The sequence below is a fragment of the Centruroides sculpturatus genome, unplaced genomic scaffold, assembly GCF_000671375.1.
Source record: "Centruroides sculpturatus isolate CEXI.00-Female unplaced genomic scaffold, Cexi_2.0 scaffold410, whole genome shotgun sequence".
Classification (NCBI taxonomy): Eukaryota; Metazoa; Arthropoda; class Arachnida; order Scorpiones; family Buthidae; genus Centruroides; species Centruroides sculpturatus.
The window spans coordinates 285,123-310,313 of NW_019384648.1; the positions used below are offsets into that span (position 1 = coordinate 285,123).

The following is a 25,191-nucleotide window of genomic DNA, read 5'->3' on the forward strand; positions in this document are numbered from 1 at the left end:
TATACAAACAGCTTATAGAGTGTGACTGTGTATATATTAACCAGTTCATATGGATCCGTAGAATTATTATGTTATAATTGTAAAGCGTATTTTTAACAGTAAGCGGATTGCTAACGTGTATTAAACGTAACAGCAACAGATTTAACTTCTATTATGTACATAAAAGCTACTAATTAGTGAATATATCAGAGATTGTTATATATGAGACTCTCTAATCAGAAAGGGCACTGTTTCGAGTGAATAGAGCATCCTTTCCGCATCAGTTGAACCACACGCTTTGCTTACATATTAACTAATATATAGTAGATAATATGATAATAATAAGCATTATCCTTTATTAAGAGCGGATTTTTTTCTTCAAAATTAAAGTTTAATCGTAAATAAATTGTAAACATTTGTAGTAAGGCTATTGCAAATAGCGCTTTGAGCAGCTGTTGAATAGATAAAGGAATAATTATTGAAAACTACATTGAAACATGGCTATTATTCTATTTATCGTGAATGTTTGTATACCTTCTATAATGCTAAATAGGGCTTACATGTAAAATGATCATTTATAATGCGCTTAAGGGATGCTTAAGCGCACAATAACAATTCCCTTAAACTAATGCAATTTTTACCGAAAATTAAGCCCATATAATATTATTTTCTAGTAAAAGAATTTATAAATAAGTTTTCAGTATGATTTTACTCAATTTCCATTCACTTTTAAGTGCATTAACGACGATACTTTACGTTATTAACATAAATCTTACTCTAGCTTTACAGTACCGAAAATGGTACTTCATACAATTTGTAATTGAAAAAAAAAGTAATTTTTCTTGGTCCTATTATTAAGCATAAGCAAAATTCTTCGGGATAATCACACTAATTGCTAGAGGAAACATTTCAAAGGCCTAAATAGGCGTTTTGGGATGGAATGGACTTTCCATCGCAGCGATAAAAGCCAGTAATTAGTGACAATAAAAAGGATTGCGAAGAGATGAGATCTTCATTGTATTCAATCAGTGAAAATGTACGTCTTTAGCAAAGACAGAATGCAATTCTTCTCCCTATTTAATCCACTTTTTCGTTTCTAAATGTGCTACTCATACTGGTCACGTAGCTATTCAATTAGATTCAACAGCTTAGCATAGTCTTGTAATCACCGTGTTTACATGCTGACCACTAAAATCCAGCAAATCTCTAACGTTTAGACGAAGAAAAAATGCAAGAAAAAGAAGAAAGAGAAGGGAAAAAATTGGAAAAAAGAGGTAAAAACCGGCAAAAAGTGGAAAAAAAGAATGTATAAAATTTGGGCATTCGTGTCGATTTTATTCACAACGTTCCCTTCCACCAATGGACATTAAACTGCAAGAAAATCAATTAATAAAGCTGGCTTGCGTGCAATGCTATTGTTTCTAAATTGGCCGTGGAGAAATCTCAAATGAGTGCTACAGTAATCGCTACGATAAGAGCTTTATTAGTAATAGTTAAGCTTAATTAGAAAGTTTACTTCTTATCTTTCATTGTATAAATATTCATGATGGCATTCTTTTTTTTTCCTTTCAATAAAAGCAATTAAGGCGTGTCACGTGATGTAGGAGATTGTTTCGAGTGTTTTTTAAAATTATTTTTATATCGTTAACATTTGAATTAAAAAGAAGACAAGTGGCGATGTTAGTTTCTCAACCGGTAGATCGCGAGCTCGAAATCGCGTATTACGCTAATGGATTTGTTAAAAGGTTGAGAAATAGTTTTCTAGTTCATAAAAATACTTAAATTTTATTAGTCGAGGGTATGAGTTGTGATTTTTATAAATTATTTATGCTTTTTTAGTTATTCTAAATTATTTCTTTTCGATTTCGTTTTCTGATTCGTCTCTGATTCTCATGTTGTAGATAGTTGAATACGTGTTCACCAACTCTAAAAGGCCCACTTAGAGTTAGCCCCATGTTGGCCCCAAAGTTGAAGGATAAAAATAATCTTTAACTTTCGAATTTGAGAGCCCGACACCACTTAAAACATTACAAGAACGAACGACTTCCGGTTCCTTAGAGTTGGCGCTCGTTGCTGAATATATCAAAATTCGTCCCATAAACTGTTAATTTTTTTATGAAAAACGAAAATATACCTTCGATTTTACGCAAGAATAAAAAACAAAGATTTAACTCAACCTATTTACACCGATTTTTAGGTTTTTTTTCAGTTGATCTCAGTTCCACGTGGTGACAAGAAACAACTATTACTGGAGTTTAAACGCAATTTAAATTATGTATTTGGGAAACGTCGGGGAGGGAAAAAATGCTTAATTTAGTATTTACAAACAGTAACACGAGTTAGAAAAACATATTAAAACTTTAACATGTACTGTACGCAATGGATATGGACGTGTAAATACACATAAAGGGCAGAAAATCAACCAATAAGTTCCCAAAAGTAATGTAGAATTTAGGAAAAAAAAGGGGGAGGGGAATGAGATTTGGGATGCAATTCGTTGAGTAAACAAGTAAAAATTCGTCTCATATGCCCTCACGTACCCTCAACTGTCCAACTCCGTTTGCATAGCCTTGAAATATAGAAGCGAGTAGCGTGCAATTCAGCCAGAGTTACATCCAAGTGGCACACAGCAAAACTGTAATCTCACAAAGGGGACAACTTTTACGACCCGTGCCTCCAGAAGGCGATCTTCAGACGTTGGCAGCAAGCAAAGCGCATCCTAAAAGGCTCTTGTTAGTCAAGTCACATCTTCGCATCCACTGTAACGCCCTCCCCTTGTTTATCTCGCATTTTTCTCCTGTAGCACGATCCTCGTGCCAGAATTTCTGACCCCTTCTCTTAAATATTGTGTCACGTGAGCTTGATTGCCATTCCCAACAAGATTCGTATGAATACGAATTGAATAGAATTCCCCTAAAAATCCTACACTTTGAAAGATGATAGATTGATCCCTGGAGATGATGATGATCGATAATAGAAAATATAAAATAAATAGATTTCTTTCTTATTATGTTTTTAATATTAAAATTTCTATATTTTTGACTCGATTCTTTATGATAAAATAATCATTCATTACCTGTTTTGTATGATTAAAACGTATTTTATGTTAGGGAAAATGGTGTAAAGGATCGGTATCCATCATATTTTTTCCTGATTTTCTGCTTAATGTGCACTTTTTCTTTATCTTTTCCTCTTTTTGCTTGGTGTTCTTTGTGTTGCTGCAATCTGCCATCTTTCTTTACCACTCTAATCATTCATTTAACACTCTTAAGTGTGGAGAACTGAAAGTTAGAGAGCCCTACAGATCACATTTCACAATTCTTTTACATAAAAAATATCCTGTATTTCATATTATAAAATGAAACAGAGCTTCAAAATGTTCAAATAAATTCATAAAAATATTATAATTTATTTTAGAAATATAATTTTATTTCGAGTTTTCCAGTCTTCTCTTATAGGACTAAGTAGTACCTTGGTCCTATGAAGAGAAGACAATAAAAATGTTTGAAATTATGTAAATTTGTTAAATTATAATTTTTAAAAGTTTAATGTTAAATGCCCAAGTTAAAATTACATTTAGAAAGGTTTGTTGGACGTATAACATTAATTTGAGATGCGGACGAGTGAGGATGATCGTCATATCTGTGAGATTCTGGATGATATAAAAGCTAGTAAATTAAGCCGAAATTTCTTTATTTATATAAAAATATAATATTTAATATAGAATTTACAATACAAGATATATTTAACTGAGTTAAAGTTCAATAGTGTTGAGTAGAAAATTACTATCACTAGAAGATACTGTAATGCGAAGATTTTCACAAAATTATAACTAGACATTTTTATTATTACTAAATAACACGCTAAAAAGTAAATTTTATAATATAAATTACATTATATCATTGTTATATTTATAAAAAATTATAATCTAGAAGCATAATCTACTCACGTTTAGCTAATGTTGCATAAGCTTACTACGCTAATTATTAAAAATTAAATTATATTTTAATCACAAATAATATAATTAAAATATAAAATAATTATATATATTTCTCACTTAAAATGACATTCTTCGTATGTTACGTCAAAGAATCTGCTTACCTGAACCAGTTAAATGGAAGAAAACTATTGTTTAGTTATACGTAAACTTTTAAAATACTAAAATTGTTACGCTAAATGACAAGCGTAAACGTCTCTAACCTTTAAAAAAACAATCATTTAGACGTAACACAAATTGAAAAATAAAATGAACTCTTTATACAGCCGATATTTATAGATAAAGTAACACGCTAGTTGATTTATTGGTGTTTTTTATTTATGTAAGAGTAAACAAGCTTTTAAATATTTATTAAGCTATTTGTAAGTCATCTTATCAGATGAGAGTTTAATGGTTGTCGTAACAATTATATTAGAAATTATTCTCTCATAAAATACATTTCTCCTTTTATTGAGCGACTTTACGACTCAAATTAGCCATCTTTTGCTACATATTTTAAGAGATAAGATAATAAGACAGCCAGACTGACACTTCCATCTCTCTTGATACCTCTAATTGCAAACTGTGGTATTTTCTTATTTAATTCTTTAATCATTTTCCTTTTTCTTCAACGTTTAAAACTTTAAAACTTTGTACTAATTATATATTTATATTTTAACTGAATGATGTTTATTAGTTCTAAGCGGCTGTGTTTCGCAGTTAATGGCCTAATAAAAGTTGGTAATATAATTACTATGAGGACCTCTGAGGTTCGGGTCTGAAGTGATAAGGTGCAATGGTCTACCAGGGTTTATGAGGGCACAATTGCTTATAAGTGTACGTGTAGACTGTGAATAGTTTATGGGGGTTTAACTGTACAGAATTCGCGGGAGTACGTGTTATGGTAGCGCCAATTGTGCGCTCTGATGATTCTCTATGGCATTATGATGTTTGCCAGCTTATGGTTCGTGTTGCTGCTACTTTTACGATGATTTAACAGGTTTGTGAACACGTGTTTAGTTTGTGATTAACAATTTCGATTGTTAATAGATTTGTAAAGATAAAAATCTGTTGTTGTAATCGTATATGTGTCCTACACTTTGCAGAGTTTCCATTATATAATCCTTTAAAAAAGTCTGGGGATTAGTTGCTTAACTTATATCAATTTTGCATTAAATTCAATAGGGAATTCTGGAGTTATACGTAGTTCAATCGATACACACGTATCTTTGGATCTCGTTCAAAAATTTTGATATTATTGCTTAAATCTAAACTCCACTTAAATCCCAAGCTGTCAAGAATTCTGATTTTATTACATATTGCTTGAATAATATTTAATTTTTAAACTTCAGCCTAAATTTATATATATTTTTCATGCATCTTCATTTTCCTACAAAAAAGCTTGATTAAATCTCAATATTTTGCAATTTAATCTACTTATGTATGAAACTTAACACATTCCTCGAGTTTTAACCCAAGTTTCTGCTTCCATTATTGATCTTCAATAACCAAATCAATTTATATGAAATCTTACTTTAAGTTTGACTCTGGTTCTTTATATTAATCTATAAGTTTAACTTAGAATCAAAGTTACATTTTGACTCTGTTTCCAACTCTATGTTAGAATTTGTATCACTCCAAAATCAAAGAATCCTAAAATACCTTTTTATCAATTTTGATTTTAGCATACTCTTGTTGGTCCTAACTTATTGAAATTGCTTCAAAATATGAATTTCATGTTTAAACAGTTTCATGAATATCTGCATAAACAATATATTATATGGATGCGGATGGGATACGGATCTGTAAAGTATATCCTATCAGATAACTAGTATAAAATTAAGTTCTGCTTTATAATATATGTTTAATAAATTGTGAAATAAATAATAAATAATACATTTTCAAGAAAATTTAAATTTGCATTTAACGGTTATCTACAAATATTATTAAGTCACTAATGTTAGGATGTTAAATCATTCCTTATTCGGAGAATCTTAAGATACGTTATATCAATTTTGATTTTATCCTAATTCTGGTTGCTTCAAATAAACTGAAATATCTTCCAAATAAGAATTTCATGTTTAAATAGTTTCATGCAGGTGTTTGTTCCATCATCTCCATTCTCATCTCATCCGCATCCACAGGATGCAGATGAGATGAGAATGAAGATGAGGATCTGTAGGGTATAAACTCCACAGATTAAGTAACTTCGCTTGCAAAATACATTATTAAATGATAAAATAAATAATAAATTTTGAATTGAAAGATACCTTTAACTGTGATTTACAAATTTGTAAGTATATTCTTTTTTTAGATATTTCGCAAGAAAATAAACTACGAAAGTAGAAAGAAAAGCAAGTGTAAATAATCAGAAAAAAATATTGTTTGTTGTTTATAAGAAAAAAAAACTGTTAAAAATAAATAGTAACTTTACTTTGGGAGAGAGAATATTATACGTTTAAAGATTAAAAATAATTGTTTACATCATTTTTAATTTAAATGCTAATGCACGCTGTTTTATAAATTCTTCCTATTATATCTTCGTTTTTTTTAGTTTTATTTTTTTATTATTATAAACGTAAGATAGAAAAAACTTTTTCTAACTAATTTGAATGTTCCAATGAGAAAATTATTTTTGAAAAATATATTTCACGCCTTCTTTTAATCGTTATTCAACTTTACTCGTAGGCAAACAAGACCAGAAATGTACAGATCAAAGGTATGAGATGATAAAGCAGAAAACGGATTGTACAAGCAGTAAACAAGCTTGTTAAGAGTACTTTTGTACTAATGTACTCTACCGTTAATGGATTCGAGATTTATAAGGTTAAAAAAGTCATCCTTTAATTCACCTCACCACTATGTATATATAAACTGGAGAATGCTAAAAGGATGCCTAAAAGGATACGCATATTAATCAAGATTTTCTACACTTCTAATCACGTACAATCACTTTTTCCAACTTTTAAGATTTGCAAATTAATTTATAATTTTAAAAAATAGGAAATACTTGATTATAACGTTGTGCAATGTACGAAATCCCGCGCGTGTTTCTACAGTAGCTCTTTCGAAATGAACCTCACGAATTAAACCAAGTAAAACTTAATGACGGTAAATATCACGAAACCAGAAACAATTAAGTACGAATCTGTCAGAATACACGCGAAAGAGATGTAAAATATCGACCCCTTTGAAGTCACGTCTGTTTGCATAACCCCGAAACGCATCTGCACACAACAAAACAAGGATTTGAGAGCTTGAGAAAGGGAACAGATATTATAGAAAAGAGTTATTCATATGTAAATTTTAAAAGGTTTTTTTCCCTCTTTAAAGACTAAAGCTTCCTCCTCCTCCTCCTCCTGCTCTTCCTCTTCTTCTTCTCCTTCTTTGCATCCTGTAATATGAGCGTTGCCCATGTAAGATGGATGATTGCGAGTCCCAAGAGTTTCTAAGTGTTAGACATTGTAGGTCCTCACTAATTACTAACTGACGTGAGTTTGGTATGAATGCAGAACACGAAATCACAACGGTTGTCACTTATATTCATTATATTCCTCTTTCATTTACTCTTTTCTTTGACACGCAAATAACATTTTTCTCGTTGGGTTTCCTGTGGGGGGTGAGAGTTAATATCCTCCATTTTTCGTTTACAATTTCCATAATCATTTATGAACTTATGTTATTTGGTTTTTAAATTAAGTGCTTCGATCGACATTTTTGACTAATTCATAATAGGTCAACTGGGATTTTTTTTCTTAAGTGAAAGTCTATATTTTCTTACGCCTTAGTAAGGTTCTCCTATACTATACTTTTGAAGATGAAAGGGTATACTAATGCGCATTTTAATTCTAGAAGTAAGTGCCTGTCGAGAAATGAGAAATTTTTATTCACTGAGAGCTCTTATGTGAATTAAATTTATGATGAATGGTGGCTTTTGGTTGTAGTAGCTAAACAGAAAGAAGAATAAATGTAAAGGAGATCGTGGATGATGGTTTCCTTAGAGTATTTGTAACCCATCCAAATCGTTCAATAATATACATCATCCTTTAAAAATCTGGTTTGTGTAGTGCTGCAATTTTGATATGTTTATCTACTCTACTCAATAACTCTTATTTTTATAAGGGTAATTGATTAAAAAAAGGAATTTTTTAAGAGGATGGATTCAGGAAAACAGAACATTTATCCTGGATTTTCAAGAATTAAAAGGAAAGTTTTTGCTTTTTTAACTGATTAAAAACTTTTTATGCATTAAATATTAAGTAATATTGTCAAAATTAAAGATTTATTATTCAAATATATGCAATTCTTTCACTGAAGAGTGCTGCAAATTTAGCGCATGAATATAATTACAAAGCATTTTAATTAATGAAATAAAGAAAATATTATATTTTTATCTAAAATTTTATTTAATTTATCTTAAAAAATGTTGGATTAATATTAAAAATCAATAGAAAAAAGCGAATAAATCAAAGATTGATGAACATCTTTGATACATATCTTAACTAAACTAGACTTTACATACACATTTATGATTTATTATTAAAGAAAAAATTATTTTAATAATAATAAATCATAGTTTACATCTGTTATCTTTAATAATTTTTATTCTTTGAGCATGAAAAAAGCAGTTTTAAAAAGAAGATAAATCTAGAAAAGATGGCATCGAAGAGAACGTTTACTACTAAATTTTCAGGAACACAAAATGAAATTCTAAACTTTGAAAGAAATAAAAGGAATATCCGGTGCCATAGCAGCACTTCTGCTTTTTCCTCTTGCCGATTGAGTGTATCTGGCAGGAGCTCCTGACATGAACTAACCGCTAGAGATTAATGAGGTACCTTCCTTCACAGTTTGACCGTTGTCCTCTCCTTTTCCATTCTTCTGTTTTTCTCCTTCTCTTGTACAACAGCACTTTAATGTAGTTGAAGTACAGTTAGTTGTAGATTATAGCCTTATAAATAAATAAACACGTCCTCACCTGCAAAATTGATAGCGCCTTCATTAAAAATCACTAAAGTAGCATTCACTTTTAAAGAAGATGAATCTCGAGAGTAATGGAAACTTTTAAAATTCTTTTTCACGAATAATGCAAATAAATCTTGTATTTTCAATATTTTATACGTAAGATTTTTATTAATTCTAGTGTATTCTAGAAGTTAAGCTGTGTAGATTCTTAATTGAATCTGTTTATCTTAGAGATAAAGGATGGGTATTTTTTAAAAAAAGAATTTCGTGTGCTTGCGTTGTGCACTCTCTGCATTGATCAATCTTACTTATAGTTCGAGGTAGACGAATTATTTATAGAGCAATAATTACATAGGAAGTATTTTAGCGGGATTGTTATGCTAGAAGCACTCTGTCTATTAAGTGAAAGGTATCGGTGTGGAAATGACACGAGTGGAAACAGAGATTATGCACACTTCAGTAATTTTTCGTCAAGGTTTCTCACAGAGACAATAACCCATTCTAGATAAGAATAAAAAAAAATTTTCTACTGTTTCTTCTTTCTGATTATCAATACTTGATTATAATATTATTTGATAGACTCGAGATTTATTTTTGTGTAAAAAATTATACTTTATCCCCTGTTAAATTAATGACGATTCTGCTCCTCTTGTGATGCTGCTGCTGAATTCTTCTGATGATGATGAAACTACATAGAGGAGAGATTAAAATAAATAAAGATCTATTAAAGTTGAGGGTGTTTCTGTGCTTTTAATGATAAAATAGATATTAACTTTGGTTGGATTGATGAAGACACACAATATATGCGATCTGACAAGGGAGAGAACCTCATTTTTGAGAAATTGACCCATATTTAGGTGTTAGGCACGTGAATATAACACAGAATCTCCACGTTGATCAGACACGACCCTACAACCAGTGTTTACTGTGTTTACCATTGGTGGGCAATTCTAATTTTGAACTGATAATCTTTGTTGTGGATAATATCTGGTATTAGTGATAAAGTGGATGTGAAACGACTAAAATTTAACAGTTATGAGAGAGTTTAAGCATAAACGTAAGTAAGCATGGTATTAGTTCCTAGAGTGGCTCATGCAAACAAATATCTCAAATTAGAAACAATCTTCGCAAATCAATCGAGATTATTATTATTATTATTATGTTTGTTGTACAGTAAATTTACTATCTAAAATGGCGGAAGACAGATTTCTGCAACAGAGGATTGTTCCATTTGTACAGAATTTCTACTATTCCCAGCCACATCAGAAATGTTATTGAGTACAAATCTCATTATTGATACATTTAGAAAGAAGCAATTTGTACAGATCTCAGCCATCGAAATAGCCAAGAATAAATACTGTATACCAAAATAGCAAAGAAATGCCACAACAGATGATGTGCAGATATCTCATCAACCGAAGTGGCCACAGTAGAACAATTATTTATAAATCTAGCACAAGAAACAATTGCTACAGTAGCATTACAAAACTCAGCATAACATAAATTAACCATAGAAGATCTATATAAATCTCACAATCTCAGTATAGAATGTGTTGTATGGCCTACAACAGTTATAAGTTATCAAATATTATGTGTTGTAGGACTTATGTTGTAAGTTAAATACTGCAATATTTTTTTGTATTGTATCATTTGCTTCACTTGTCGAGTTTCTTTCTTCATCACTTTCTCCCTCTTATCTTCTGGGAATTTGGCTTTAAATCACCTGTTTTTATATGCAACCGTTTTCTTTCTACATTTATTTTATTGGCTGCCTTCATAACTACAAGAATACAACGTGTATGAAGGTTTATGACTTTCATGAATTTATTATTTCCATCTTTACACTTATGGCAACAACTGAACAACAAATCGCAGCAACCGAAACGGCTACATATCAAAAGTTGTATATAATTCTCTCAGGTGTCACTCTTACAACTTTTATTTTTAAAAATTTCATTCGATAAACTCGAGAAAAACGAATAAATTTGTAAAAATAATAAAATTAAAAATGAGAAGAATTAATTTAAAATAAATTACAACAATTTTTTTTTTTTAAATATTAACTATTTTAAGGAAAAGTAATTGGTTCTTAGGGAAGATGCTAACATTTTCGAAATGATTCTTTCACTACCTCTCTGATTAATTTATACAAAAGTATAAAATATCAAAAGACGGAGGTCTGAAATAATAAAAAATAAAGAAAATTTTAAAAATTTAAGTAAATTTATAACATTAATTGTAATTAAAATTAATTTTAAATCAGTACTCTTTAGATGCTCTCAGATAAGACTTGATCTTAATTACTCATTCTAATACTTATACAAAATACATTCTAATACATAAGTTTAAAAAGTACAGAAAATTTACATATACGCATCATTTTCCCGACTTTAATCTAAGATACAAAACAGTTAATACACGGAAAAGTTCATCAAATTAAACAGAAACTATTGAAAACAAATAGAAGCATGGGAACAAACCACAGACTAGCTCTTGTATAAGAGATGAGAACGATCATCAAAGATTTAAATAGTAATTAATATTAGTTAAACAATCATTAATATTAACACAAAAATCTATAGAAGCAGTTAAATTACAGAACTGAATGGCCTAATTTTACTATAGAACCATCTAATAAGGGAGAAAAAAATGCAAGATAATAAAGAGTACGAGTAAAAATAAATGCTTGTATGTAAGAAATCTAGTCAGAAAGGTAGAAAAAAATTGTATATATATATGAGTTGATATCACGTCATGTTATTTTCGACATATCAAAGTTTCGTGAAAGGCTACGAAGTGGGAATTTCACATTACAAGCTCTGCTTACCTTATACAAGTCGATGAAAAATGAAACGCCTTGACTGTTTACGTAAACCCGGGAGACGTAGATGCTGAATAAAGCATATCTGCTATCCTGTAGTCTTCAATAATAAATTTGAAACTTTATTGTCTTTGGAGCTATTCCCTGAAAGTGCCATGTCACCGATTTATCGCTCGCTTCGAATTTTTTTCTACCTATCTCTAACATTACCAAAAAATCGGTTTTGTTTTTCTTAATTCGTGGAAAAAATGGAAGAAAAATATGAAAAAAATCTCACGACTGAACTATAATCAATGGGTAATTAAATAAGTTTTTGAAGATGATAAATTGTTGAAGACGTATTGTTTTCTTAGGGATTTTTTGCCGTTTTCTTTAGGGAATTTACGTTAAATCACCTGTTCTGATACGTTTCTTTTTGTTTTTCCTTCTTTACGCAAAATGTTTATGACTTACATGAATTTATTATACTCTATTGCTTACCTGAATGGCATCGCTCCTCATCCTTCACGCGACGTTGAAAGATTTGTAGCCATGAATCTGCAATATTAATCAATTCTGCACGTCAAATCGTTTAAGTTATGGCATATTATTGACCCATGTCGAGTTTTCTTTTTTTTAATATTATATTTTAAGGTTAAAGCGCCAACTGATAAACTAACTATTCCTCTTTTTTTCCATTTTTGGGTTTTTAGATCGATCAGCGATCGATACATCCTCTTTGCTGGGATATCTCTATCATAATTTCAATTTTAGGAACGACACACTGGAGAAGAAGTATCCTCGCAGCGACCACTTCAATCAGCGAGCTAAAAAAGAGAGAAACCGACAACCAAATTGAACCCTATCAACAGAGGAAACTTTTCCAAAAATCCACTTCTCGTGGTGTATTTGTCAGATAAGATAGACGATTTCTGTATTGCAAGTTTGTTGGAAATTGCAAGAAGCTACTACTACCCCCGATTTCTTTTTTTCTCTCCCACGACGTTTGACGATTGCTGTTCCTATCCGGAGACCAATGCTTTTCAATAGAAAGAAAGCGACTACTTTCCCCTACTTCACCCCCAAATCCTACTAAAGTAAGGGGGAAAAGAGAGAAAATCTTATCCTATCACCTCAACTACAATCAATTTATAAATCGATGTAACTCTTTCAGATGATCAAATGAAAGTTACCAACTCCGTTCGGACGACAAAATATATATTATTTTCTTACTCCTAAGGGATGTAAGGTCCGGCACTTCTTTAGATGTCTGACTCTTTCACTACTACTGACGGATGACCCGGAGAAACCAGGCTTTTCCTCCATCCTTCACCATTAACTTATCATCGCTGTTTCCTTCGACTTTCTAGTGGGGAGACGAAAAAAAGAACAGAGAGAGCAACGTGTTTCTGCCATAGGAACTTAGTTTCCCCTTCACCCCTCTCGAGTGACATTTATTACGATGATTTCCGAAGTCCTGAAACTGTCCATTATAGCGAACTAACCTGCAATCTTCTAGAGATGACATCTTTTCTTTTCTCGTTTTACACTCTGTTGCACCGGAAAATGTCTAACTGAATCGTTGAACTTTGTGCTCTTACGTTAACATCGTTGTTCCTCTATGTGTGCTACATCAAAACAATCTGATCCCATTCAGCAAACTGCCCCTGTTTCCTCTTTTAATTACGATAAATTCAAGGTGAAGGGATATGGAGGAAACTATACAAATCCGCGATACTTCACCTAGAAAATTTGTTTGCCGTTAAAATCCTCTACTAACCCCATAAGTTTATGACAAATGTTTAGAGCAATTAGCATGCAAACACTTATCGATATTTTAATTATAACAACGTTATTTAATTAGACGAAATTTTTTATTAATTTCCTCATGATTTATGGCTTTTAATATCTTCTTACTTTGCATCTTGACTTCATTCCAGAAAGGAAACATCAAGAGAAAAATATTATTATTATATATTTTTTCTCCTTGTATCCTTATTCTCTTATGAGTTTTATCACGCAAGACAGATTCTTCATCTTCCACTAACTGCAGAAAGAATTTATATAAATATACTTTTTAATGGATCGATGTTTAATTAATGTTTGCACGATTTTTCTATTTTCAATCGATCTAGTGGTGAAAAGTCTCAATGGAGCAGAGTTCTTCATTTCTATCACAATTCACTATGAACAATACAGTGAACTGTTTGAAAGGATTTACTTCATACGTGATCAGTATACGACTCGACTGAAATTACGAGGATTAGCAGACGAAAGGAAAATAAATGGAAGAAGTGGAGATTTGTCGCTGGAGACAGAAAAAGGAGAAGAAACTTTCTAGAAATTCATCGATTGTCTGGATGAAAAAGCAAACCCCCAAAAACGTGCGAATTAATATAATTTCAGCATGAGAAAGATCACAAGGAATCGTTTAAAGATTTACTATCTACAGAAATCGCTTGAAGTTTTGCTTCCTTTTTCTTGGATTTAGGATTAAGTGAAGAAGAAATGGTTCCTTCTTAAGAAAAATGATAAGAATGAATTGTGAAGAGGTTTTTTTAAGGATTTAGATTGCTATCAAGTTGCTAAGATTCTGCGATTTAACGTAGTTTAGTTATAACAGGAGGAAATGAGGATGGAATCGTATAAATCATCATCGCGAGAGCTCTCTTAGAGGTGAAGAAATCAAACGTATGATGATTTAATGCGTAAAAATTACTGTGAAATTTCGGAAAATGTAATGAATTAATTATATTTTTTGTTTAAATAAATCAAAAGCTGTAGCAATTAGATGATGATGCTTAGTTTCTGTAAATAATTTCAGTTCCTTTATAATGGAAAAAGAAATTAATGACTGTAAGAAGATGCAAAATTTATCGAGTTAATTATAATTTAGATATATTTTAAGATAAAAATAACAATAAGAAGGAATGATACTTCTTCAAATCTACTAAGAAACAGTAAGGAGGTAAAGTTTATTAAAAGATAAAAATGATGCAAAGTTAAGAATTCGATCTGTGGACCATGAAATATCATCTTAGCAATTTCTCCTGGGGAAAGAATACATATATTTTTTTTCCAATTTCCAGTTGAATAAAATGTGTCCACGAGTAAAGTATGATTGATGTAGTAAGAGGTGATTGGTCGATTTTTGTTGGATGTCACACAACTTAGCTATACCAAACCCCTCTTTCATTTCACAGAAATAACTTTTAACTAGAAACTTGTAGAGGTTTGCAGTGATTTTTCTATTGTTCATATATAACCCGCAGCTATTTTCCCGTTATGTTGTTACATTTATCTTTTTTTGACTGATGAAGTAAATTTAGATCTTGCTGCGATGTCGTTTTATAATATTCGATCGCTAAAATGTAAGATTCATAGAAGTTATTATAAGTTATAATGATTGTAGTTTTCTCTCTCCTTTCTTTTTTCCTCCCAGCTCCTATCTTTGCATTATTCCATTTATTATCCACCTCCCTCTAAACATGTTATTATCCTTGGAAAAATCCAAATTTAAAATTAAGATATGCTTCTATATCTTTGCTGTATCGTCTCCACTTCATTATCTTAAACTAAGAAATCAATAACTTTAAATTCCAAGGTAATTTTCTATGAAAGTACCACTTTTCTACGTCAAATTTGGCCGTTTTTTTCGATGGTATATTAAATCTGAGGAGCATCTAGTGGTTCAGATAATAGAAAAACATGTTGATGAATGCTTACTGTTAATGAAATTAGCGTGTTTTACGTATTAACTCTTTAAAAACGTTTCTAAGAAAAATATCGCATTTCACTTAAGTAAATCTCTGTTAAATGATACCCTTTAAACGCTCGATAAATCTAAAGTTATGGTGGCCATTATAGAAAATTCATAAAATTACATTTTTATAAATAATAGTTTAGTGTATCAAGCGGTTAAAAATGAGTTTAAATTTATTCAAATCTGCAAAAATCCATAATAAAATCACTCAGAGCTTATGAACGTCTCTTCAATTTCCACTTTTCTCATTAACGATTGAAGGAGAAGAAGAAGACGGAGAGATGTCATTTGGATAAAGTGCAGCATCTCAGGTATGTATACGTAATGGATGATATCATTAGTAATCCTTTAAACGTTTATGGATCTGGGATCGTTTAGGACGTTAATAAGTACATCTCATGTAAACTATTCATAGTTGAAACAAACGAGTTAGCTTAGTAGGAGCGCCAAGTTTCCATGTGTAATAAAGCCGAAACACAACGTTTATCGGTAAGGGAGCATGCTACTGTAATTCCACGCTAGAGAAAACTTTGATATTGTAAATAGTGAAGTCATATATGTTTTACGGTGATGCAATATTCTGGGTTTTGATAAGAGCCTTGAAGCTGCAGAAATTTGATAAGAGCCAAACCTACAGTTTCACCTGTATCCTGGCAATATCCCTGGGTGATATCACTGTTTCTCTCTAGAGTGCACCTGTTCAACACGTTTCCATTTTACCAAATTTATATAAGGTCGTTCTGAACCATTTGTAACGAATTGGTTTATGCTTGGTTTGGTTTAGTTATATATATTTTTTTCCTTCCTCCTCATCCTCCGCCTCATTCTCCTGTTTTAAAGTATTCTTTATCATTTTTCTTGTTTAAAATTAAGAGAATTTTAAAATTTCGATAAGTTAATTAACCGTGTTAATTCTGTATTTTTATTTATTTATTTTCTACGAATTTTAAGAAGAGAAAAAAATGTAGAAAAAAACAGAGGGGGAGGAAAAAGCTAAAATTGATTTTACGTCTACCTTATTTAGCATCTTGGATAAATATGGATCGGGTTCTCTCGTACAATTCTATTATCCTCTCTTGCATTATCGATTATCCAAAAGGGTAATTTAATTACCAGAAATGCTTCCTTATATAAAATTAACCGATATTTCTTCTCGCATTTTTTTCCTATTTTCATTTTTCTTTATAAATTTCCGTTGATGCTCTAGTGCTATCCTCCTCCGCATCATTTCTCTCTCTTTTCCTGCATCCTCACGTGCATGTTTTAAGTAGAATTAAAGAGGAATATAGTTTATGTGTCCAAGATGATTTATGAGGGCAGAAATGGCTATTAGAAGAAGCAAAGCAGAACATGAGTATGGGATTTATCCTCAGAGAGTGTCGTGTTCGAATCTAGCTAACGTGACAGACTACCTGCGGTTTGTGACACTTCCACTTTTCCCAGATGTCTTCTGTTCTGCCAATTGATTGCATCCTGCTAAAGAAAAACCCATTCTAGCTACACAGACAGAAAAAAAGAAGAAAAATTAAACGACATATCTTCACCATAAAACTTTCTAAATTAAAAAGTTACAATTGCTTTATATATATATATATATACGTCTACGACACCCTTCATTTTCTACAATATATATTTTTTTTAAATTCTCAATTTAAATCTCACTTAGAAGTTAAGTAAATTTTTAAGAAAAAAATCCAAAAAAATACGATAAAAATTCTAAAAAAGCAATTTTTATAAAGTTATAGAAACAAGGAAAGTATCATTTCTCTTGGCTTCGATCTAGAACATGATATATTTAAATCTCGAGAGTGAAAGATGACTTTTGAAATTTGAATCCCTCTAAATTTTACAGTGATCATTTCCTCTGTTTTCAGAAAGCAGATCGAACTGACACTTCTGTGGATGGTACCTTTTTTTTCCTTTCTTCTCTTCTTCCTCTTTTCAAAAATACAGTAGAGATGGAATCTTCCCACAGAAGCTGAACGTACTTTTACCTTATACCCTATATTGCTATCCTCCTCCTCTTCGTTTTTTCTTCCCCTTCTTGTTCTTCTTGTTTTTTGTTGACCGGCTGTTCAATAAATAAGACCGCATATTGAAGACTTAATAAAACATCCAATATCCAGTAAAATTTTTAAGAATACCTCTTGGAAAGAATCGCCTCCTAAAGTTGTTATACATAAAAATTGCTGAATAGCATCTTATAAAAGTTGATGAAGTCGGATTTACTTAAATTGCTTAGAGTTTTCTTCTATAATAAATGCAGTTTTTTTCTTTTATATAATATTATATATATACAGATTTTAAAATGATTTTTACTATATTTCAAAGTAGAATAAAAATTTTATTAATGTATTATATAAAGACGTAAAGGTAAATAGATATTTTTACAATGGGTAATCTTGGAAAAATTGCTGTTTTTCTATGACAATTTCTTGATTAAACGATCAGCTAAACTGTCACCAGAACGGAGTTACTGCTCCTCTTTCTCTCACTCCCTTCCCTTCTACCTTCTAAAGTTTAAATTACCAAGAAAGGATGGACCGAAAAAACTGTATAGAGGAAAAAAAAGGTAGAGAATAGAATCTCCGATATCGGATTTTTGATTTGGAAACGTAATATATATGTATATTTGAAAACTTCTATTCCAACGCAAGCAAGATCTAGAATTACATAAATCCTATTTTCTCTTGTTTATTCTTTTCTTTTTTCTCTTAGAAACAGAAAAAAGAAAACTGAGAGAAAGAAAAACATGAATAATAGAAATTGTAATCTCCTTTATACTTTGACACTTTATCTATCTTAATAAAAGATCTCACATAAAATATGTTCAAACCGTAATGTGCTGCAAACTAACGCTTACAATGAATTGAAGCGTGAAGAAATTCAATACCGAGTGTAGAAGGTTAGATTAATATGTCCATATGTTAAATATAGATTGAAGAAAGTATATACAGTGCATACTGTACGCTCCTTTATTGCTACTTATCATTTGTGAACATTTATATGGCCAGATATTGGTACAATAACTGCATTTTTATGAGATGGAAGCGAACTTACTCTCTTAATTTCTAGCTCTAGTTAAGCTTAGTTGTTAGTTATGCTTCGTGTTTACCTCTATTGTTCTGAACTATTACCGTATATCATTTGATATCTTCTGTAATTATACCTATTGTATTGCTAGGTAACCGTATTAAACTATATAGAAGTGTTATATACTGTACACGTTTATATCGTTTAATTACTGAAATTCCCCTATTGTAAGATAGAACTAACTGTTATTGAATGTCCTGTATTGAATCTTATTACTAGATATTATTTATTTAATGCACATACGCGCTCTATACTGTTTATACTCGATTTATATTCGCTTACGTGTTTTCGGATATCACATGCACAGTATAGATATGTCTAATTATGTGGTATCAGATTTATAAACCAATAAATATAACCTTAAGTGATATATTTTGGGCTTTTGGCGTCCCTAGGACTAGACTTATTGCTGTGGTTTTATAATAGAATCTTCGCTAGATAATGATACATGTAAAAATGTGAGGTCCTAAGCTGCAGTTTGTGTAGCTTATAACAAATACGCTGTGGTAGTCCTTTGCAATACTTGTAAGATATACGTTATTCGTCGCAACGGAGATATTTTTTGATGATTGGTTAATTTCAAATCAATTATACGAATAAACACGCTAACATTTTACCAATGAAATCAACAGTTTTTGATAATTGTTTAAAAGCTATCAATTATTCTTCAACGAACCGCTTATGTTTATAGAAACTACTTTTATTTAATTTTATCATTTTTAAACATTTATTAAAGCTAATATAAATAATTTAGAGTTAAATAAGGAAACTTTTTTTTACTATCAGTAAACATTTGACTTCATTTTTTTTCTAACGTTTAAACGTTAAATATGCAAAATGCACGTTTGTGTATTTACTTACACATTGCTTATCGGAAAAAAGAACTGTTAAAAGCCTATCTTTCTACATATCTAAGAAGAATTCTAATTGAATCTCCTATCGAGTTTTCATTCGTTAATTCGAAGATTGTATTTTATTACCGCGTGCAAGTTACTCTGTTAATAAAAATTCAAACAGTGGAAATTATCTCTAGCAATTTTATCAAGAATAGAGACAGGGTGAACGGGAAAAAATAACAGGAACCTGGATATTTTGTTTAAGGTTGTGTAAGTCAACGTGATTTTCATGTAAAACGCTCGTATCCTTACGTAATGAATCGATTCAATTAAAAAAAATACTTTTCCCTATTATAATTCTACCCGAAAAAGTTTTTATTAAGAAAAAAATTTGTTTTTATATCCTTCTATATTATCAAACTTTTAGAATTTTAATACACTTTTTCCTGTTTTGTAAAATTATCCATTTTCTTCCCCTCATCCTCAGATCGCGCGATGAGCAGTTCGGTAATCGAGTCACGATTCGTTATTCTAAAGAGAAAATTTGAGATGTGTTGAAAAATTTTTCACTGATGAATATCACCAAAAATTCAAAGAAAGAAAGTAATTTAAATTTCCCCTCCAAAAAAAAATTTTTAATTCTTAAAGAGCAAACTTTTAATATAGCGCATCCATGGGATGAGAGAGATAAGATTCATTGCAATCAATTGGTAAACTTAAGACTTTTTTCTTTAATTTCTAAAATATAAACTTATTTGTATAAAAAAATAATTGAAAATACTTTAGAAACATGTAAAATTTCTACTTTTCAGCTAATTCTTTTATCCATGGACGAGGGAGATCCATTGCAATCAATTGATGAACTCAAGAAGATTTCTTCTTTAATTTCTAAACTAAAATATAAACTCATATATAAAAAAATAATAGAAAATACTTTAGAAACACGTAAAATTTCTACTCTTTAGCTAATTTTTACCTGGCAATAGAGAAGAAAAGCGATAAAAATCGATAAAGAGTTTGCGACATGCAAATGCTCGCCATTAATCACTGTAGAGGAGAAAGGGCTTTGCTACCAACTAGTCAAACCGTTCTCGCAATTAATATCGACTAGACTAGAACTGGCATAATTATTGCTGAAGGTTTTTCAAAGTCTCACAGGGAAGTTGGGTCGATGGTTGTTGCAATTGCAACCCTACAGAATGTAGTGGACTGTACCGAATTTAACGAAAATTGCTAGAGTCGAACAGAAATTAATTCCCTGCTTGCCAAAAGCATACAAGATTCGTTGACAGCTTCTGTCAGATCGGCCTGTTTCCACGTCTTGTTTAGACAAATAAACGTCATTGACTCCATTTCTGTCCTCCGTGACGTAACATTGCTTTAAGTCTTTCATATCTTAGCTTTTAATTAAAACTAAGAGTAAAGATTCCGTGGATAATTTTCTAAGGTTTCAATTAACACCATTTTCCACTTTATCTCCTCCTTCTTTTTCTTTCTACCCCTTTCCAACTGCTTTAATAAAGTGGATTTGGTTATTGCGAGTATAGACTTTTTCTTGTGTTTCTCTCTCTTTTTTCACTCTTCGCCCCCCTTCTCGAACTAAATTAATTAAATAATTGTTTGATGGGATTATCTTTTAATTAATTTGCTAATTATTATTAAAATTCTGCTAATTTTTTTAAATTTTAAAACGCCAAAATGTGTTTTAAACGTGTCTTGCTTAATGCACAGATAACTCGAAATAGCTTAACTCCGATCGATTTAACTGAAAATTGGTGAAACTTTTTTAGTTTCTGGTGTGTATTTAAAACTGTGAAACCCCCTTTTTTATTATTTTTTAATTATATTAGAATTAAAAAAATGTTTTTTTAATAATTCAAACTTATAAATGTATCGATTTTAAAGGGAAACATATCGGAATGTTATCAATTTTTATTGATTTTATAACCGAAAAAATCTACTGATTTTAGTAGTTTTTTCGGCAATTTTTTGCGGAAAAACCACTAAATCCTACTAAAAAATTTGATCTAGATTCTCATCTATAAATCATAGTTTAAGTATTTGGAGTTTATGCAACGTGATTTTTCAAAACTCAAACTGAATAAATATGCCTGTAAACGTTTCTGAAAGGACATAATTTTCTACTAGATGCAATTCTTTTTCATGCTAAAAATTAACGAAGTAGTCAGTATATTTTCTCATAAAATTTTTCATATTTTCAACTGTAAAATCTTTAATAATTAACAAGTATAAATATAGTTTAAAGTAGTAAACACGCTTTAAATCTATTCTATTCTATATCCTCCAAGAAACATTATATAAATCGATTATATCTACTATTCGATTTTAATAGTACTTTTTATAATAAAAAAATATATCTTTAAAGCTCTTCTTTTTGGATTTTCAACAGAAAATATACCTTTATTGGTTTTGTTTTATCTTCTCCAAAATCACTCTTGTAGCATCCTCATCATATAAGATCATTATTTAGGTGTGATTTTAGAGATTGCTTTTATGATTATTTTGATAATGTTAGATTTATAAATTAATTTTTATTACGTCAACATATAAAGTGGCCCAATAGTCAGTTAACTATGTGTTTCTTTTGTGTATTCCATGTGTACGTGTGCATACAAATTTGGGTTTAAACTCCCTTGTCTTTTACAAAACTTGTACAGAAATATAATCATTTTAGTGTAATTATTATAAAGTAAGACATATCAGTGGTTAACTGATTTTTGGGCCACCCTGTATATATAAATCTTCCAAGCGAAATTTATAAAACTCTTATCTGATGAAAGGATGCTCGATATTTTAAATAGCAAATCAACAGTTTCTGATGGAGATTTATAGCGTTAAATATAATAAAATCTACTTAAATTCATTTTATATGATCTAATAAATTTTTTAGTAGACCTTTTATCATTTCTTAACCGCAAGAACCTGCAGAATATAATTTTGTAGACCAATAAAACTAGTATAGCTTCCTGATGAAGTACACTCGAGAATTGTATTGAAGTTTATAATAAATTTAGCGGTTTTTTTTCCTTGATTTTTTTTAGTTAAAGATTAGCATCGAATCTCTTTGTGTTGTAGAAATGTGGAGATGTATTTAACATAACTGAATAAGAAAGTGGAAGAAAGAAAAGGAAGAGAAAGGAAGAAATGCAATGTAAAGAAAGTCAAAACTGTCAAATACCTGACGTTTTCAAATTCGGTAATGTGTGTATAGTGTGATTGTTATCAGTAGCTAACCACACGAGATGAGGAAACGTGATTTTATAGAGACTAGTATAGAAAAATCCCTCGAAACTACATCCAGAAGAAGTGCTCTTATCTTTTTTTTTCTGCTGTCTCTTTTCCGGTCTTTTATTCGCGTAAGGAGCTCTTCTACTACAAATGCAGTTCTGAAGTGAGAAAAGAGATCAGTTTGGAGTTCTCTTATATTAGCTTTACCCTCCTTTTTTTACATTCCTCTTTTATTATAAGCGAAAGAAAAAAATAAACCATCGCCTCCATCGATAATTCAATACTTTACATCATTACGGTTATTATATAATGGCCTAAGAACATGTTTTTTTAAAATATTTATACGTTTAAATTCGTAAGTTTTATTACGTTATAGCTTATTTATGTAAGAATTTAAAGAGATGAATAAGGGAAGTTAAAGAAGAATGCGGTTGAATGAGTTATTTCTTTGTAAAAAAAAAAGTGAAAGCTACACCAATAAAACCCTGAGGTAGTATTTGGTTACAAAATTAATGACATGTTTATGTTAAAAATGCATTTAAGCAAACAAGTTGATAGAAAAGAGAGAATATTTTTAAAGAAAAATCTTCTTTACTTTCGATATTTTCAATAAAAGAAGTGCTTTTTTATATCTTAGAATATAATTTCTCTCTTCTTTTTCAGATGCACCTCAGAAGAGCAGACCTCCTGTCCGCGAAAGTAAGTGTTCCTTTTCTCTTTTCTGTATCGTATGACTTAGTAACTGAAAAAAATGCATGTTTCTGGACTGATTAAATGTTTTCTGGTCTCGAAACACCTGCTATACATAGCATTGGGCATTCTAGATTTCTAAAGTAGATTACCACTCAACTTAACTGACATGTTTATCGATTTTCCAGATCAATAAATACTTATAGCGGTTGTTTGTATTATAAAACAGTAGAAAACGTTTCTTTTCGTCATTCCTACTTTAAAAAAAACTTTAAAAATTAAGAAAAAGTGTACTTATCGAACAATTGTCGTAGGAAGAGCAGAGTAGTAAGCGCCATTAAGTTAGAAATTTTTGTGTAAATTTGTATAAAAATCTAAATATATCTAACTGTATTTATGTATAGAAAATGTTGGTAATATTTTCCAGGGGTTTTGCTTTAACGTCTTCACCTCAGATGCTGTATACAACACGCACATAAATGCCTGGAGGTGAGATATTGCCCTTTACTATTGCCTAGCTCCTCCACCATTCGTGTCACCTTCCTTGTAAACAGTTTGTAGACTCAGCCAGCGTACAAAATCCTTAACCAACAAATACTAAGAGAGGGTAGAGGTTGAAGAATGGATAGTTCCGAGCAGTTGATTGCCTCCATATATTCTCATTCGCCTTGTCTGTGGATTAGTCCATTGTCGTTGCCATTCGCGACTCCTTCTTGACGTGCGTTACTCTTAAGATGTTTTCTTCCACACAACTAATTTACAGGTAGACATAAATTATAAACATTCCCTGCAATTGTTTGCCGGAAATTTCTATCTCCCAGCCTCTGTTAATAATTATTATTTTTTTAAGGTAATTACCTAGAAGATTTTTCTTACGTTAGGTGCAAAAATGGCGCTCTTTAAACACCTCGAATAAATTTTACTTTGTGTAAATAGGGTAATAAAAGATAGACTTTCATCAGTTGTGAGCGATTATGATGTTATAAATGAGAAAAAGAAAAATTTCTGAGGATTTTCTGCAAGACAGGAAACAGCCGTTAAGATACGTAACATAAGTCAGGCTTCATTTCCAGGCTTATCTCTAGGAAAATTATCGGAATGCAAAGTTATAACGGCAAACCGAATAATTAACTTTGCCAAATTAAATATACATCATTAATCTAAATTATAATAATTATTTTTGGTTATATAATATCGTCGGTAACCGAACGACTAAGATTGCAAATGATGTTAAAACGTTTCGTCTCCGCTCCAGATGATATGTGATGGATCCTTTAAGTAAACCTCCGCCCAAAATATTACAATTTAAATCTTGAGAAGAGGTTGCTAGGGTTCAATGGTATCTTCATGCACGTTAAACACACACAAACCAGCTCCGCCCTCAGCACTAGATAGCGATTAAGCAGAGGGTAATTTCTAACTCTTCCCTAATTGCCGCGGACTGCTAGGGGGGTTGGAAGGGGCCAGAAAGATCATTTCCGCCTTTTCGTAAATGGAAAACCCCATCTGAGCTTTAATCAGTCACTGTGGTGTCCTGCTCGGGGAGAGAAAAACGTTCCTCTTTTTTATATTCTTTTATCTTCTGTTCCTTCTAATTATAATTAGGAGATACGTCCTAATTTTTTTTTAACTTTTCTTCTTTTTTACACGCTCAAAACCTTCGTCTTTTTATGTACAAAACGCATGCATATCCATATATGCTTATCCATCCTAAGTATATAAATAAACATTCTGTTTATCCTTACGTATGGGACAGCTCATCTTAGTCTTTCCTCCTCCAGAATCTGTTTAGAAAACCGTTTGATTTCACACATTCTACTCTTTTTTACGACTAAATTGA

At 30.9% G+C, this 25,191-nt stretch overlaps 1 protein-coding gene across 4 annotated transcripts in view; it reads left to right on the forward strand.

Annotated features, from left to right (window-relative positions):
* LOC111626228 (agrin-like) overlaps positions 1 to 25,191 on the forward strand; it is a 148,320-nt gene that overhangs the window by 28,572 nt on the left and 94,557 nt on the right. For all 4 annotated transcript variants that reach the window (XM_023369534.1, XM_023369535.1, XM_023369536.1 and 1 more), the window contains exon 2: positions 23,325 to 23,360. In XM_023369534.1, the coding sequence (XP_023225302.1) occupies positions 23,325 to 23,360 (36 nt within the window). The remainder of the gene's footprint in view (positions 1 to 23,324; positions 23,361 to 25,191) is intronic.